Source organism: Astatotilapia calliptera, chromosome 13, assembly GCF_964374335.1.
Source record: "Astatotilapia calliptera chromosome 13, fAstCal68.1, whole genome shotgun sequence".
Lineage (NCBI taxonomy): Eukaryota > Metazoa > Chordata > Actinopteri > Cichliformes > Cichlidae > Astatotilapia > Astatotilapia calliptera.
In genome coordinates this window covers 21,961,819-21,976,015 of record NC_137434.1, presented here as the reverse complement: position 1 = coordinate 21,976,015, position 14,197 = coordinate 21,961,819, and the positions used below count along the sequence as shown (strand labels likewise).

Sequence of the window (14,197 nt, the reverse complement as noted above, 5' to 3'; positions counted from 1 at the left end):
GAGTTTTCAGTCTGTGATATATGTCAGTGCCAGTTTACTGAATCAATCACACATGGCAAAACCTTAAGCAGTTTTATTGACAGACATAATTTACAGATTTCATTTAACCTTTTTACAAACTGTAAACACAATTTCACTCACGAAAACATATTCTGCAATCTAATTTGTGCCCTCCATAATGAGCATCTTATCATGGTGGAGGGGTTTGTGTATCCCATGGATCCCAGAGCTTTGTTGTCAGGGGCTTTTACCCCTATTAGGATCTCTCAAACTGATAGACAAACTGGTCCTAGTTGAGGGGCCAGATGAAGAATGATTCAGGTAACTCATAAGAAGAATAAATGAACAGAGGACCACTCTACCCTCCTGGGGATACTGTTACCCAGCCCTCATCCTGGAGCCAGGCCTTGGGAGGGAGCTTAATTTAGAAAGCATTTAGTGGTGAGGCTTTCACCCATGTGACCCTGTTGGATGCAGCCTGAAGAGGTAACATAGGCCTGGACCCATGTTTTCTAACCACCCACAGTCTATTGGAGAGGCCCTAGACTCTGTTATAATCTAGAATTGTCCTTGATGATAGGTGACAGGCTGGAGGGAGTATCATGGTATCCCCAACAGTTCAATGCTGTATATTGGGGTTTTCCCCGGTGGACAAAAGGTGTTTGTTTCGGTGCCAACTTCTTGGAGTGACTGGGTGATGGAGGGTGTCCCATGTGACGACTCCATTGTTTTACTCTGACTTACACGGGCAATTACTCTGAGATCCAGAGGGGTACAACTGGGAGGAAATCCCTGCCTGATCAGAACCCCAGTGGGTTTCTGTCACCTCAGTTTGTCCATACTAAACACCATGTTCAAGCATAAAGATGTTCATAGGTGCGCAGCAACGAGATACCCTAGCATAGTGGTCCCTTTTTTTGTGCCACGGACTGGTAAATGTTTGACAATATTTTCACAGACCAGCCTTTAAGGTGTCGCAGATAAATACAACAAAATAAAACCAGTAGGCCTACCGGTACCAAGAAAAGAGAAAATGTATTCATAACACACAGGAAAAGACCCAGGGAAACCAAGTTAACTATAAAAACAATAAAACATAATGATAAAAACACTGGAAACCGTAAATTTCACACCCGAGCCTCAACTCTCGCGGCCTGGTACCAAATGACTCATTGACCGGTCCGTGGTCCGGGGGTTGGGGACCAATGCCCTAGCGCACAGATCGATAATTGATCATCAGATCTGCAGACCAGCTGTAAAGAGCTGTGTCTGCATGGTGGTTGACGCCTGTTGTGGCTGTAATCACTGAACCAGATGGTGGAAGCCAGCAGTGATAGGAGCCATCAAGGTATGGAGTCCTATCAGACTTGGTTAGCCTGTAAAACTCCAGAGCAGCCAAGTGCTCTGTAGCTCTGCCAGTAGTGGACGTAAAAATTCAAATGTGTGAGGATTTGTGGAGGCTATTTTTGGTCAATTTCAAAGTGACTGTGGCAAACGGTCAGGTTGCTCAGGAAGAGAATGCTATTAGCTGGAGGAGTCTCCAATTCAATAAAAGGATGCTGACATTACCTCGAGCTCTATCGAGCTACTATGACAGCTTTTACTGCATCACAAGGTGTCTCGTCGGTCCCAGTGCAAATAAAGTCTGAAATAACAAACACACTAAGCTGTCTGAGTTACAGTTAATCAGAATTTAATGAACTAACTGTCATCTCTGGTTGTTAAGAGGATTTGGGATTACTGAGGACAGTGCTAGAACAAAAACGATGCAAATTACCTTGGCTTAATGTGACAGTTGAGATTTAATACAGCTAAGACCGGTGGGTGCAATGTATCATTGTCACTTTGTGTATTCATTTATTAATTTAATAACCTCCCAGCAGGGATGTGTCTAAGTAGTCTTTACATGGAATAGTGTCGGAACAGCACAATTCCTCTTGTGCTTTGGATATTAAGACATTTTTTAGAGATGTGCTTGCTCCCTTTATGGCAAGAGAATTAGGCATGAAAGATTGATTTCTCCTTCATGTCTGGCTGATACAGCTGGCAGTACATCTAATGCATCTGTTGAGCCTAAGAAACACAAGCCTCATATCTAACTCATAACTATTGTTGTCATTTTTACTTGTTTTGGTATAATTTAGGTTAAACAAGGTAACCTTTAAAGCCTGACCAATACATCAAGGGGACTGGTATATTGGCCAATATTAGCGGGAGAAGCAACGTATAGCTTCAGCCAACATTATGCTCCATAGTTTGTCCGCCAGAGGAAACTATGCAGCTTCCCTGGGCGCAAAAACCACCAGCTGATATAAGAAGAGTCGGGCAGATTCTCAATCTTGTTGTAACAATAAAACAAGACTATTCTTTTAAACAGCACCAATATCAGTTGAGCTCTAGTTTTATTCTCTTGTTAAACAGATTACATGAGCGGGTAAGCTGTTTCCCCCTGTGTCTAGCCTTTACGGTAATGCTGCTGGTTTATCTAATAAGAATAATAATGAACAATTAAAAATAGATTAAACCACCATTAGGCGTCATCTGAATCATCTGTTATCTAAATTAAGATAATAATAATAAGCTGGAATAGTAAAATTGAGGAGTGACAAGAACTAAAGTGTATTTCACAGGGAAAATCTAACTCCTAGACAGCTTCATTATAGCGTCATTATTTGAGTCAATTACCTCTTTACTGTCTAATACCACTCTATTGAACTCTGTAATACCTCGCAGGCATAGCGACATCACCAGGGAACCCTCTAACATTTAACATTATGAGAGACTAAAGCAGCGTGATTAAATATGCCAGGCTTCACTCTTTAAAGCCTTAAACATGGTCTGAAGTTGCAGGTTGGAGCTGAATTTTTCCACAGTATTTTCACCCATGAATTTTATATAATTTCGTTATAATTTTACCATGGATGACTAATATAACAGGGTTTTTAATAATTCATTTGGGTCTTGCGTGCTGAGTTTAGATATGTGATTTTAGATCTTTTTGATGGGATCCAGCCTTAACCTCGGCTCATCGCAACGATAGGAAGCGATAAACACAGAATATGTCTTTGCTGACAAGAGCTGTAAACAGTGGAGCCATTTCAGTCACTTGTTTTCAGGCCTCTTCATTCTGTGGAAATGGATCCACGCTTTCTTCTGTTTTCTATAAACACTCCACCATTTTCCATTCTCTTTGAACTACCCCTCTCTGCTCCATTTTCCACTATACTGGCTGAAGGGACATTTTTCTGAAATACTATTACAAGGACCATCCTTGAAATGCTTTGATCACTCTTCATTCAGATCAGTGAAAAGCTACTGCTGCCTACGGGAAAGGTTTATTTCAGCAATGTCTTTTTAGTCAATATTGTTCACTTGACCTTTCTACCGAGTCCTTATTAACGGCCCTCTGTTATCATTATTTCTACACTCTATGAATATAATATGGAACATACAAGAAACGATTTTTCCTATCTGCCTGTAAGAAACTGGAATTTTTTAATTATACATTTCTTTAAATATTTTTGGATTACATTTTATGGTTAATTTGTATTCTGTAATATCTTGTAATCTTTTCAATAAATGGAGCTGAAAGTTTTCTATCACAAAATGGGCTAGTAGCTCACAGAAGAGGCCTGAATTATTCAGAAATCATTTCAAGATACTTTGCCTAGATCATACAGTATTCTTGCGTCACAAGGAAACAATGCAAGCTGGGTATATTTAGCAAATGGTCACGCCTGTGTGATTCCATCTGTAAATTTTGCATTTTATTTATGTGTATCCTTCTGATGCTTTCTTTCTTTATTCTTACACTAGTTGAAGTAGTGTTCTTTCTAAGTAAAGACTGAAAAAAAGGGCCTTTGTCAGTTTTGGGAATTTCACATATGTTTTTGTTTTCATTTCAAAAAATGAGAAAAATTCTCAGTATGTGTTTAAAATGTCAAGTTGTAATTACTGAACAGAGCTGCTGAGCCCAAAGGGTCACCGAGCTAATGGTTTAGAGCCACTGTTTGAAGTGACTGTTACCAGTTTGTGCTGCAGAGTCAAACCTCAGTAGTGGATCAGAGCTTCTTGGTCATGGTCTCTACTGCAAATAAAAAGACAAGAAACCTATAAAGACACTCAGAACAGCTAAAGAGGGATCAAATAAATACAAAAAAAAACCCCATAATAATGCAACATGTGTGACCTTTTACATATCCAGTATGTGTCTTCTGTGCAGATACACCAAAATGAAGACAGCCACCAACATCTACATCTTCAACCTTGCTCTGGCTGACGCCTTGGTGACGAGCACACTACCGTTCCAGAGTGTTAACTACCTAATGGGGACCTGGCCTTTTGGGGACGTCTTGTGCAAGATGGTGATGTCCATCGACTACTACAACATGTTCACCTCTATCTTCACACTCACCACCATGAGCATCGACCGCTACGTCGCTGTGTGCCACCCCGTCAAAGCACTGGACTTCAGGACGCCACGCAATGCCAAGATTGTCAATGTCTGCAACTGGATTCTTTCCTCTGCAATTGGGTTGCCTGTCATGTTCATGGCCTCCACTACTGTCACTTTAAGTATGAACACATGTACCACTAATGCTGATCCTGATTTGCAGCACTTCAATTTTAGCATGAATGGGGAAATTGTAATGGAAGTAAATACACTACATATTGTTTTAGCAGCCTGACCTCATCACAATAATCTTCATGATTAAAGTTTTGCTGCATAGACAGTGAGTAAAACATTAGCCCAAGAAATGATAGCATCTAGTGAAACAGCTAGTTCTCTCTGCAGACAATTATGTCATTTTTGGATTCATTTGCAATCAGCCTGTTCTGCCCCTTAGGTATGATGATGTGCTGCTTTGGACAACTTTAAAGTTAAATGAAAAAGCTCCGCTAAAAGCATCCTTGACCCTAAAACTGTTTTTGTGATCCCTCGTGCAAATAGCGAAGGTCATTCAATTTCTTGAAGAAGTTGTCTGTTTTCATCCATGTTTATAAATAAGATGTGGCAAAATAAACGGTAGAGATTCAGTTTTACAAATTACTTAGATTATTGCATTAGCTTTACTTTCAGCTGCTCCCTTATTTCCCAGGCGGTTGCCACAGCAGATGAATCTGCATATTTGATTTAGCAAAGTTGATGGTACAAACCTCCCATTTATCCATGTTTGGAACTGGCAAAAGGGGAAAAAAACTCTAGAATCCACCAATAAAACAAACAAACAAACAACAACAAAAAAAACAAACACTTATTTTAGAAGAAGAACATTAAATTACAAATTTAAAAATGAATTTTCGACAATAAAGTGATGTTGGGTGTGCCAAAATAAAGAACAGATTGCTGGCCAGCGCGTACTGATCCAGCCTTTGTCTAAATTCCAAAATTCACCACACAGTTGGCCACAGTGACAACAAAATAAGGAACACTTTGCAGCAAATTTCATATTCTAAAAGTAGAAGAGTGGAAGTTTGTCACACCACCCACTTCTACTCCACCTGCAGCCAGCCTTCATCCCTTCAAACTCCATCCTATCTGCAGCCCTTCACTTCCTCAGCTCTGCTGAAACCTGTCCAATTTACATTCGCTGCTCCCTTGCTCTCTCTAGTTACTTGCTCAGCTCAGTTTGCCACAATCTGGATTCTTTGCTCAGTTCAATTAAGGTTCCTTCACTGATCTGCACAGCTATCAACTTGTCCACTTCTGCACACATCTACTTTGTCTCACTCTACCTTTGCTCAATACTCTACCCCTACCCCATTCTTCTGTCTAATAATTATTCACCGCTTATCTAACTCCAGCCCCCCATATGTTTGCCTGTTAGCTCACTCTGGCTCATGATACGGAAGTCCTCACATCAAAAAGTGTGTAAACAACATGTGTCGCGAGGCAATCAAGTGTACTGTTATTGTCAAGTATGCTACCTCATTAATTTCCATAAGTGTATTGTAGTGGTTTACACATTTCCCTAATAAACTATCCCTGGCTTGATCCTGAGAGGAGACACAAACCCCTTGAGTGTTGTGTCAGGAAAGGCACCCAGCATAAAAATCTTCCAAAGCCAAAACGCTGTGGTCATCCCTCGTAAGTAAGCTACCAGCCAAAGCTATAGTTTTTCAATGGGGAGTCAAAATGAACCCTTGCAAGTATTTGTGGCCATTTTTTTTTCCCCTTTCGCTGTATTTTACACCACAAAATTCATCATACATTTAGTAAACTAGTCAAATTGTTAGGAGTTACCCAAATTTGGAATTAAATATTAAATAATGTTGTGTGGGAAAATGTACACACACCCTATGCAATTTTTCTTTTTACAAACAGCATTTTAACAATGGCACAAAAACTACAAAACAATAATGAACTCATTCAGTTCAGTCTCTTCATTTTTGATTGAAAAAGCAGTTACACACTCCAGCACATGTAAATGAAGAGAAATCACAATATTTATTGTGTAACTGCACAAATAACTCATTCTGGCTGCTGTCAAATACAGCTGTCTTCACAGCCAAAAAGCTGCTTGCAAGGAAAAAAGGAAGCATATCCAGGAGCAAATACAGGAGCAAATGCAGTGGTAAAGACGGTAACTGAATAAAAATGAAACTCAAGCATTCTTTCAATCTGTTTAAGAAGAGAGAGTAAAAGGAGATTTACTGCAAAGCTGTGGGGGCAAGGTTCTTTAAGATGTGATTGCTTTACTTTGACATAACAGTTTTCAGTGAAAAGGTTTTTCTCAAGCAGCTTCAGGAAGACATTGCTGTCTTTGTGTACACACACACACACACACACATACATATAGCACTAAATGAGCCACAGGATTCTCTAATGTGGGATATTGCTTCTTCTTTGGTTGTGTTTGCTTTCCATAATTAATTTTAGAAAAAAAAAAAAAAAAAAAACACACACGATTTGAAGATGTCACACTGCCCTCTGAAAAATTATTTTTCTGCATTTTCATATTTTAAAGAGGCAGTTAAAATAGATCTGTTTATATCCTATCTTATGTTTGTGTATGCTGAGACTATAGAGCTCATAGTATACATACCCAAAGTTTCAAATACTGAGGTCAGGTTATATACGTAAGCCCTACAAGCCCAAAAGCTCAGGCTGCTCTTGGCTCTGTATGATGTCAGTGAAAGTGGAGATTCTTTATATGGTCGTTTCGAGCATGCTGCTCTGTCTGCGAGCACACCTTCTGTTCAACGTTTCTGTTTACAAGAGAAAGCCAATTAGAAGAAAGCTACCTTAATGTGAGGGGGGTGGGGGTTGTAAAATACCATATTTTAGGCAGCTGATTAACTGTGGAGCTGCACCAAGACCCAGCCTGGGTTTATTTAGTATAATAGGTATTATTTTGAACTGCAATCTAACCATTAGAGTCCAATAATAAAATATTACAACTGAAATTGATTATAATCAACCCCTTCTCATAAAGTGAAGAATGGAAAATTTGGACTCTTATGAAAGTAATTTCCACAGTTCATTTTCTAATCAGTAATTTTTAAAATAGTTTTCAATGATGATTTAAAATAAATAAATAAAAATAGGCAGTAAGCAAAAATAGAGTTTGTTAAATACATACACATGCATATGATGAATGTTTATGATGACTCTATCCTGTGTCTTCTCAACCTGCACAGACACAGGCATAGTGGACTGCAAGCTGAATTTCCCCCACCCCGCCTGGTACTGGGACACCCTGCTCAAGATCTGTGTGTTCATCTTTGCCTTCATCATGCCCGTCCTCATCATCACTGTCTGCTATGGCCTCATGATCCTGCGGCTAAAGAGCGTGCGAATGCTGTCGGGCTCCCAGGTTGGAAAAATGCATTTTCTTTCAAAAGCCCCAAAATTGCATATATAATTTCTTTCTCTTTTTTTGCATTTTGTCAAGGGGATTTAATTAGATGCAAATTGTGCATTTTCTAAAATTATTAAACCTTGGGTATAAACCTAATTGATTTTATTTTTCAGAATAATGAGGCACAATAGCAACCTGCCCAGAGCATGCTTGCAAATATGGTGCTCTCATCACTCTCAAGTCCAAGTAATTAGGGAAAATCAACTTAAGCCTGAGGTTGCGGCTTAGTTTTAATTAACCTCTTAGTGCTCACTAGCATGAATATGGGTAGAATGAAAATTCTGCTGCCATGCTTTAAAAAGCATCAGCTTTCTCTGAATGAATAACGATTTAATGAAAGACATAAACATACAAAGGCAAATCACAATTTTTTCAACACAAGAGTCTAATGACCAAAATGCCTCAAAGCTAGTTGTCTTTTTTTATTCAAAGGGGGGAGATAAATGGTGAGGTAACACCACACTGGAATGCACGACAGTAACCTTTCACTAAGTATTTGAGTTGTTGCATAATGAAAACATCCTAAAGCAGAAATAAAAGGAAGAGTAAACATTCTTGTACACAGGATTTGTTACTGCCTATAGCTCTTAATTCTCTCCTCTTACTCTCTCATCCTCCCTTTCAGGATTACATTCTCCAATCTCCATCCTTTTCACACACTAGCCTCTCTGCTCTGTCATTCTTTCGTTATTATTTATCTTTCCCTGCCATCTCCAGTTTTTTTCTTTTTCATCTTTTCACCAGTCTTATACCCATCACTAATCTGCCTAACTTTTTCACACACAGGAGAAAGACAGGAATCTGCGTCGAATCACCCGCATGGTCCTCGTAGTGGTTGCCGTCTTCATTGTCTGCTGGACTCCTATCCACATCTTTGTCATCATCTCAGCTCTGATCACCATCCCCAACTCCACTTTCCAGACTATCACCTGGCATTTCTGCATCGCTCTCGGCTACACAAACAGGTGCCTAGCAGAGAAAAATATGCACAGTTTGTTTTTCGTCAAAATTCTGGATAATTGTTTTTAGAATTATTCATTTAAAAGGAAAATGGTGCAGGACGGGATAATAGGAGAATGTTATCAGGAAACCACATTATATAGTAAAGTTGAATTTAGCTTTAGGCTGATTTTTGTGCTTGTTATAAGCTTTGATCCTGTTTTTTGTCTCCTGCAGTAGTCTGAACCCCATCCTTTATGGCTACCTGGATGAGAACTTCAAGCGTTGTTTCCGTGAGTTCTGCACCCCAAGTCCTTCAGTGTTGGAGATACAGAATTCATCCAGGACTGGAGCCAGTAGCCGCAAGATCCCACAGCGTGAACACATCAGCGCAAACACAGGAGAAAGGTCCAATCAACAGGTCACCAGTGTCTGTATTACTTGAATGTTAGTTAGGTAGGAGCATTTAGTGGAAGTCTTTCACTCTGTGTTTCAATGTTAGAGGAGAACATCAACAGCTTTCAAATATCTGTACAGTTGGTGGCACAGCTGGTAAGCTTGGCTTGCATAATTTTTGTTGCCAGAAGCAGAGATAATGAAAGTCACTGTGCCCCCCAAAAAGTATGTGCAATCTAAACTGACATGCAGTACTGTGCAGAAGTCTTGAGCCTGCCTTCATTTTTTCATATCTTGCTTCCAGGAGCCAGACTTTCTTGACATTTTTATTAACAACAGTTCTGTTTGTTTTTAAGGTCTTTCTTAGATTTTCTCTGGATGTGCTGCTTTTCAGTCCAGCTCTTATGCCTGACAATTTCCAAGGTGGTTTATTTGTTAGTGTTGGTGGGTTTTTTTTGGTAAGCTTGTTAACACTGACCTATGAACCACTTGAGCATTAGAAAGACACCTAACTCAAAGGACAAACTAGTGCCATGAAAACAAGTCATAGACAACTTTTTAAATAGTATAATAATAGCGAGTTTCAAAAGGAAGATGACACAGTTTGATAGTCAGAAAATGGCTCTGGTTTTTCACCAAGAAGGTGATTCTCAAAATGCTATTGCATGTATGGTGTGTCCTTAAAAAATTGAGGAAACTGGACAAAAGGAGATGAACAACATGTGAAAGTCATGTTCTTCGGAAACAAAAAAAAAAAAAAAAAAATCTAGCAAAGACGTGACACAGGACCTGAGAGATGCGTCCGCCCCTTCACTGTAGCCTCATCAGTAAAGGTCTCTATACAAGGGTGGTAGAGAAGGCTTTCTTAAGAGAGGGAAAGAGTCATTTCTCACTGGCTGCAGTGTGAAAAATCAAAGCATAAACATGGTGAAGGCTCTGCCATGGTTTGAGGCTTATTTCACCCAGTGGGGGATTTTGTCAAACTGATGGTTTTATGAATGTAGAAAAGTACTGTCAGATTTTGTAAAACCACAAAGCATCTAACCGGTGATAGCTTCATTTTCTTTTCCTAAACACACTGTTTTGCCTTAAATACTGTGTTTCCACGTATGTTAAACCTTTTTTCAACAAATTTGCTTCACCCAGTTCTCTTTTCCGTAAAAAATGAGGGGAGGCTCAAGTCTTAATTTTGAACAGAACCAAGTTAAAAATGTCTATTCCTGCTTGTAGCATTAGGCTAACTTAAGCTAAGGCTGTAGCATCATTTCATACCGTGAACTATGTCGACTGCATAACAGGGCGAATTTCAACAGCACAGTGTTGTCTCAGATTGAACACAGCATTATGTAGTTAGAGGAAATGACATTTGAAAATACCTGGTTTCTGTTGCAGCTCCTTGTTTTATTTCTTCCCTTCCTTTATTCCTGTGCCTTTTGCGTTCCCCCTCTCAGTGTTTTCTGTTCATTTCGTGTGAGACATTTTGAAGAATATGTTCTCATGTGGCGTTTGGTGCTTTTATTTCCCCCCATTGTTCTCTCACTATCTTCATTAACGTCTGATTGCGTTCACCTGTTTCTTATTATGCTCCTCTCACTGGTGGGCTTTTAAACCCAGTCCCAGCCCAGCCCTCTATGCTCCCACTCTGACGTGTATAACTGCTACTAATATGACTACTGAAGGGTCTCGAAATTGCAATGGTAGGGTACACTTTCTATCTCAGTTTATCCTCCTATCAGATGGACCTATTAGGATCAAGTCCTTACTCAAAAATATGCCATTTTCAGTTCAAATGTATTTGTTATAATTCTTATAATTCTTTTTTTTTTGGTTCTTTATTAAACACATTAATAACAACAAAGTACAATGCACTTTTTGAAAGCATGTACAACATTTCCACAAAAGTAAATTTGTCTCCATAATATTTAGCGAGCTGAGCTCTGACTGCACTTCTTGCACTTCACTGCAGTGCTTCTTGTTTACATTTAATTTGTGTCTATGTCCGGACCTACCATTAAATGAAACAGTCATGTTTGCTTTACAAAGATAAAAGCAGTATCAAACTCTCAGCAACAAAGCAATAATGAATTTATCGCCAAACCTCAAAGTTATCCAAGAATTTCTAGTGAACTCATGGCCATGGGTTCACAAAGTGTGTAATAAGATAAACATCCTTTCTTTCTCTGCAGGTATGACTAGCCTTGGAGGGGTCGTCAGTGGACTCTCGCTGTTGTGGCAGTGTTCCCAATGACGATCTCAACTCAGAAGTCACCCAGGTCACCACGGGGCTCTGATTATCCACGTACACATAAGCCACATTCACACAACCATTCAGGACACGGCTAAGACACAACAGCACAGAACATTTTAGCCAGAATGCGTAACTGCATCAGGCCACTACTCTGCCAGCTAGTGTACCTAACTACATGGCTGTGCAAGCTTTTTTACACACTGGTTACATTGATTGGGTAGCACATCCGGACTGTTTGTGAAGTGGATTTGTGGCATGTTTGTTTTTTTTTACTGGATGCACATGTTTCAAATGTAGCTCTGTGTGAGTCTAAGCTAAAACAATCCCTAAATTCAATCTGTTAACAGCTCCACACCTGCAGGGCCAAAAAATGATAGACCTCAGGATCTATGATTAGGAGACACATGGGAGAATAAGCCGTCTTTAGCCTATCACTGTGCCAAAAGGAGATTTGCAAAATATTCAACTAAGATGCAACAAAATTTGTCAAAGGAGATAACAATGCTATACTGCTGAATCCCCTTCTTACAGCCCAGGTGGCCTCGAGGTAGCTGGAAACCTAAAATGGCAGCAGGTTTTGTTTTAATGTGGACTGCCGACAGTGCAGGAGCCTTCACTGTGTTATTTTAAAACAAAACAACCCTCCCCCCCCACCACCACCACCACCACCACCACATCTGATTAAAAGGAATGCACATACCTCACATACAAATGTATATAGAAGAACGGTTGTTTTTAACATTTGCAGGGGGGACCTCCACCGTGTAGTCATACTCAACTCATACAAGTTATACTCAAAGAAAACCGTCATTACCACATCAGGGTGTCTGAATTGAAGTTTCTGCACTAAGTTGAGAGGTAAAACTATTTGTGTTACATTAGTATTGTATGGACTACGCAGATTCAATATGTGTGGTAAACATAAAAATATACTGACAGAACTATAAAAGCCACTTTCACAAGCCACCGATACGTATATGTGTCTTGTTTTGTTCTTTCTGCTTTGTACAGAGCTGCCCCATTCATCAAAGTCTCGTATTAACGAATTCATTATAGTGTAAAAAATAAATCAGTTAATTGTATTTGTCAAGCTCATATGGCTTCACACCAGTCTGCCACTTTTTTTCCAGATGTCTAAAAAGAACAGATCACCGTGTTGCTGCGCGGCACAGGATCTGCTTATCGTTGGTTCTTTTCCTCTGTCACTGCATGAAGACATGATCGTAGAGAAAATGTCTTTCATAGCTAATTACAGCGCCTCACACTGCTTCTATATCAGATCAGCAGCTTTTCACTTTTACACCTGATTAGCAGAATTTTCCGTCGAGTGATCTACGTAGTGCCGTTCAAACTTTGGCCACTTCAAGAAGATGAGTTGTGAGTTGCACTGCACTCAGTAACGATTTCACCATGAAGCACAGATGTAGTACAGTATTGTACTTTCTCTGCAAACTCTGACATATGTACGAATGTCTATTTGTTTACCACAGTGCATCCTGGATGCTCTAAACCAGCAAAAAGCTTTCATCAGCCTGTCCTGCACAACCTTCAGTGTGTGCTGTTGCAGCAAATAGTGCAGACGTATGCTTTTACCAGTGTATAGTTAAGCAGCCATTACAACAGGTATGGGTTGAAGTGGAGTCACTTCTCTGAAAAAGTTTAGCCAAGCGGGACAGTAACACCTGTTGTAATCACTAGAATTGCTTGTGCCTACGTGTTGTGCCATATGCCAAACTTGAGCGCCTTTTTTCATAGTAGCTCTACGCGATATTCAATGTACTGGTATTTTTTTCTAAGGATCTGTAAAAGTAAATGATTGTATTAATCTGCCATGTAAAATATTGTAAGTATTCTGTCGCTTTTTTTAATGAATGTGAAATCATTAAAATCAGTGTGGTCCTACACTATATATGCATATATATATATATATATATATATATATATATATATATATATATATATATATATATATATATATATATATATATATATATATATCTTATTAAATCTGCTTTTAATCGGGACGTGTGCAAATCAGAATACTGTGTATGTAAATTATTGTACACAGAGAGTTTAACTTTGCAAATTGTTTTTGATGAAAAATGCTATACGAGGATGGCACACTGTGCATACTGCTTCAGTGTGAAAGACTAAACTGTAGATGATTCTTCGCAGCCCATCAAGCTTCAAAATAGCAGCAAAATTTACTCTGTGGTGCATGAGCTGTCAAATGTTGTATCTCATGCGCAATGTGTTCTTCATTTGGCAACGAGAACATTATGTTTCATTTCACAAAACACATCATGTAAACAAAGGAGTCAAATGTCAGCTTTTGTGCAGCGTTTCAGGCCAGGAATGAACAGTTGTAGCAGCAAACAAAGGGAGGAAGGGTTTTAATCAGACTATGTTTCCACCTGAAGTCTAGAGAAATTCCTGTTTAGATAACTTGAAGAGTGGCTATAGCTGAGTGTGAGAGCTGAGAATTTGCCACATTTGTTAACTGTGTCGTAGATTAATGATCTCCTCAGGGTGAATGATGTCCTTCTGCACATTGTATAACAAGAAAATTTGTTATGCCGAAAAAGCATACATGCTAGAAAAGTTTAGGTTTAGTCTAGTGTTGCAAATAATTAAATATCAGCGAGCCAGGCAATCTGTTTAAATATCTCCAATGCTGAAGCTTTATGCATGGCATTGTTGTATTTAAAAGTTGTCTTTCATGCATTTGTTTGTGTTTGTATGAAGTAATTGT

The 14,197-nt window shown here is 39.2% G+C and overlaps 1 protein-coding gene and 1 long non-coding RNA gene across 4 annotated transcripts in view; one reads left to right on the top strand and one right to left on the bottom strand.

Annotated features, from left to right (window-relative positions):
• The window catches only part of oprm1 (opioid receptor, mu 1), a 41,962-nt gene extending 28,613 nt beyond the window's left edge, over positions 1–13,349 (top strand). Inside the window, exons 2-5 of the mRNA XM_026190340.2 lie at positions 4,223–4,575; positions 7,642–7,817; positions 8,649–8,827; positions 9,039–13,349. Of these exons, the coding sequence (XP_026046125.1) occupies positions 4,223–4,575; positions 7,642–7,817; positions 8,649–8,827; positions 9,039–9,246 (916 nt within the window). The 3' untranslated portion in view covers positions 9,247–13,349. The remainder of the gene's footprint in view (positions 1–4,222; positions 4,576–7,641; positions 7,818–8,648; positions 8,828–9,038) is intronic.
• On the bottom strand, positions 8,172–10,714 carry LOC145419691 (uncharacterized). Of its 3 annotated transcripts, none has more exons than XR_013901008.1 (3): positions 10,574–10,713; positions 9,067–9,233; positions 8,172–8,831 (listed from the first exon to the last, which is right to left on the bottom strand). It is a non-coding gene; the product is annotated as an uncharacterized LOC145419691 (long non-coding RNA). The 3 variants fall into 3 exon arrangements; XR_013901007.1 differs by having other exon boundaries at positions 9,067–9,241; positions 10,574–10,706; XR_013901009.1 differs by having other exon boundaries at positions 8,512–8,831; positions 9,067–9,148; positions 10,574–10,714.
• Positions 13,350–14,197: the final 848 nt, after the last annotated feature.